General features: G+C 37.3%; 1 protein-coding gene across 1 annotated transcript in view; it reads right to left on the reverse strand.

Annotated features, from left to right (window-relative positions):
* LOC137635946 (uncharacterized) overlaps window positions 1-1,427 on the reverse strand; it is a 1,818-nt gene extending 391 nt beyond the window's left edge. The window contains exon 1 of the mRNA XM_068368415.1: window positions 1,009-1,427. Coding sequence (XP_068224516.1) covers window positions 1,009-1,427 — 419 coding nt within the window. The remainder of the gene's footprint in view (window positions 1-1,008) is intronic.
* Window positions 1,428-2,709: the final 1,282 nt, after the last annotated feature.

Raw genomic sequence — 2,709 nt, forward strand, 5'->3', positions numbered from 1 at the left:
TGTTATTTTTCTGATCTGGTTCTAACGGAAATCAATTTCCTAAAATCAAAAGTGAAGTGGTAACTGTACACTTGAAGTGTCCAACGCTGAATGACAATACTTAGCGTGGAGCTAACGAAGTTACCACTGGTCACGTGACTACTAAACAAGTAGAGACTGACCAATCAGGGGAAATCCTTTTCCCACTAATTCACTTGTTCAAACGTTGGAAAATTCATTTCCCTTGACCTCACCGTCCCTACTTTAGGACAACAAATAAGCAAATACTCAATTAATAATTTATTAATATGAATAGGAGCGCTTGGACATTGCTGAATCTAAAAGAAAGGAGGAAATTTAGAATGAGGAGTACCAGATCAAAATAATAATAATAAGTGATAATGTATCTGACAGATTAATCCCATATGAAATCAAATTAGATACCCAATGTTTGTGATACTAAAAGTCTCTCTTTAAGAGAATCTTTGATATAGCCATATTTGGCTTTATCACCCTTCCACCTTCCATGCCTTTTAAATAGCCTATCCTTAATCCCATTATTTGCAGCGGAAGTGGCTCCACCTGCACGCAAAGAATGAAAACCGTATTTAGAAATATCTTTAACATGTGGTGAAAATGCTTCAATAAACAACCCTCTTAATGTAGTATATGAGATATGCTTACCAATATTTCTTAAATGATACGTATTATTTTCGAACACAATTCTAGAAAATATATAAGCATTATGATAAGTTACAGACAAACCTGTCCTATAAAATATATTTTTCCAAATTACTTACTGGACACAATCTGGTACCTGTCCTGGCTATTACAACCCAGGCACCGTCTCTGTATTGATCAGTTTTACTAAACTCTATGATTATACATAAATGTGAAGAATCTATGACAACATCCGAGTATTTTATATTTCACAGTTCAGAACTCCGGAGAAACCATGCATAAGATAAAAGACAAGCACAAATAGTTCTCTGGTTTTTTACATTTCCAACTTGAAATAGTCTATCATACATGTCACCAAGTATTTTTGAATTAATAGGTTCCTTCCTTACAACTGAATGAGAAAGCCTTCTTTTGGCTACCTCCAGTAGATTCTTAACAAGAGTAGATTCTGTAGGGGATTTCAGTCCATAGAAATCATGAACATATTTTACGCTGTAAAATGCTTTAGTCACAGGACTTGGAGTACTTGCAATCTGGACAAGTGAACACAAATATAATGCAAATATAAAAGGCTTAGCCGGCAAGACGTCCTCTTCTCCAACGGAATTACTAGATGCCCAAAACCTCCATCTTTGAAAAGCATTCATATAACTTTTTGTTATGCTATCTGCTCGGGCTGACACCAGTAGTTCCGGGATAAGCAGAACCTTCTCAGCCAGCACTTCTGGTAACTCTTCAATATCATCAGAGAAACACTGGAAAAGCATATTTAGAGAAATAAAAAAAATAATTAGCATATATTTCTTCATGTAATATAATACAAAGAAAATCTTCCAATTTACTTCTACCATCTTATCACATATTATAATGGCTTGTCAGCCACGACGGGCAAACCACTCAACTCCTCCGTCTAGCAATTATAATGGCAGCCACGCCAACAAATACAAGATTCTTTATTTGTAGAAGCATTAACCATTGGCAATGGTGAAACAGATTTTAACATATCATTTTTAATGCTAACATTCTAAATGACAGGTCCTCATTTCCAAAAATTCCTGCACCATTTTTACATGTCACATAATATTCTTTCTTTGTGGGCAGATCCATGCAGTCCACAACATACTCAATAAAATTATTGCCCTTCCATAAGAGAGGCCAAAATGGACGACCTGACTCATATTCAAATTAATCGGTAGTGAAATTATCATTAACACCGTTACTAAAAATAGAATCATACTCATCTGTTAATTTATTGAGGTTTGCTGTTGGACTCTCCCGACTGGTTGAACTTGTTGAGCGGACAGTCCTTTCTGTAGTGCTGGAAGCTCCCACAGGAGAAACAACATCCCGACAGTCCTTTCCTTCCACCGAAGCCACGAAAATTACCCGATGATCCTGGAAAATTATGACTGTCTCCCGATCCAAAAGTTGGACTCATCCACGACTGTGATGAACTAAACTGACCAGGATAAATAAGAGGCCCGGCTGTAGGAATTTGGGAACGCTTTTTCGATGCTTCTCTTCTCGTAACTGCCTGTTTCCTCTTCTTGAGAGCTCTGTTTTCTGCTTTTTTAATTCTGGACTCATCTTCGCTGTCACTAGCGACTGGATTCGTTTCGTATAATTTCACTGTATCCCACCCTGCCTCCGAGGTGTAGGCAATGCGTATAAGATTATTGCGTTTTTTTTTATTTTTTCTGAGCAGTCCTTTAGCAAATTTGTAGCATAATCAAATTTATTGTTGATAATAGCCCACAAAGCCTGAACACAGTCTTGTTCAATGTCACAGTTGAAATTATATTGCTGCTTATTACCTTCGCGTTTCCACGTGAGTTCTTTCTCCAACAACTTGGTGACCTCGGATTTAACAGAAACATTACTGTCTTCCACCTCCTCTCGCAAATGGTTCAACTCGCTCTTCTGTTGCTTGAGGTGCTCTAAAACTTGTTGTAGCACAAATTCAATACTGCCCGAGTTTTGTTGCTCCATTTGGTCTTCGCTACGTGACATAATGTCGTCCTCCATAAGTAAAGTTGTAACTGTACACTT

The sequence above is a fragment of the Palaemon carinicauda genome, chromosome 3, assembly GCF_036898095.1.
Source record: "Palaemon carinicauda isolate YSFRI2023 chromosome 3, ASM3689809v2, whole genome shotgun sequence".
Lineage (NCBI taxonomy): Eukaryota > Metazoa > Arthropoda > Malacostraca > Decapoda > Palaemonidae > Palaemon > Palaemon carinicauda.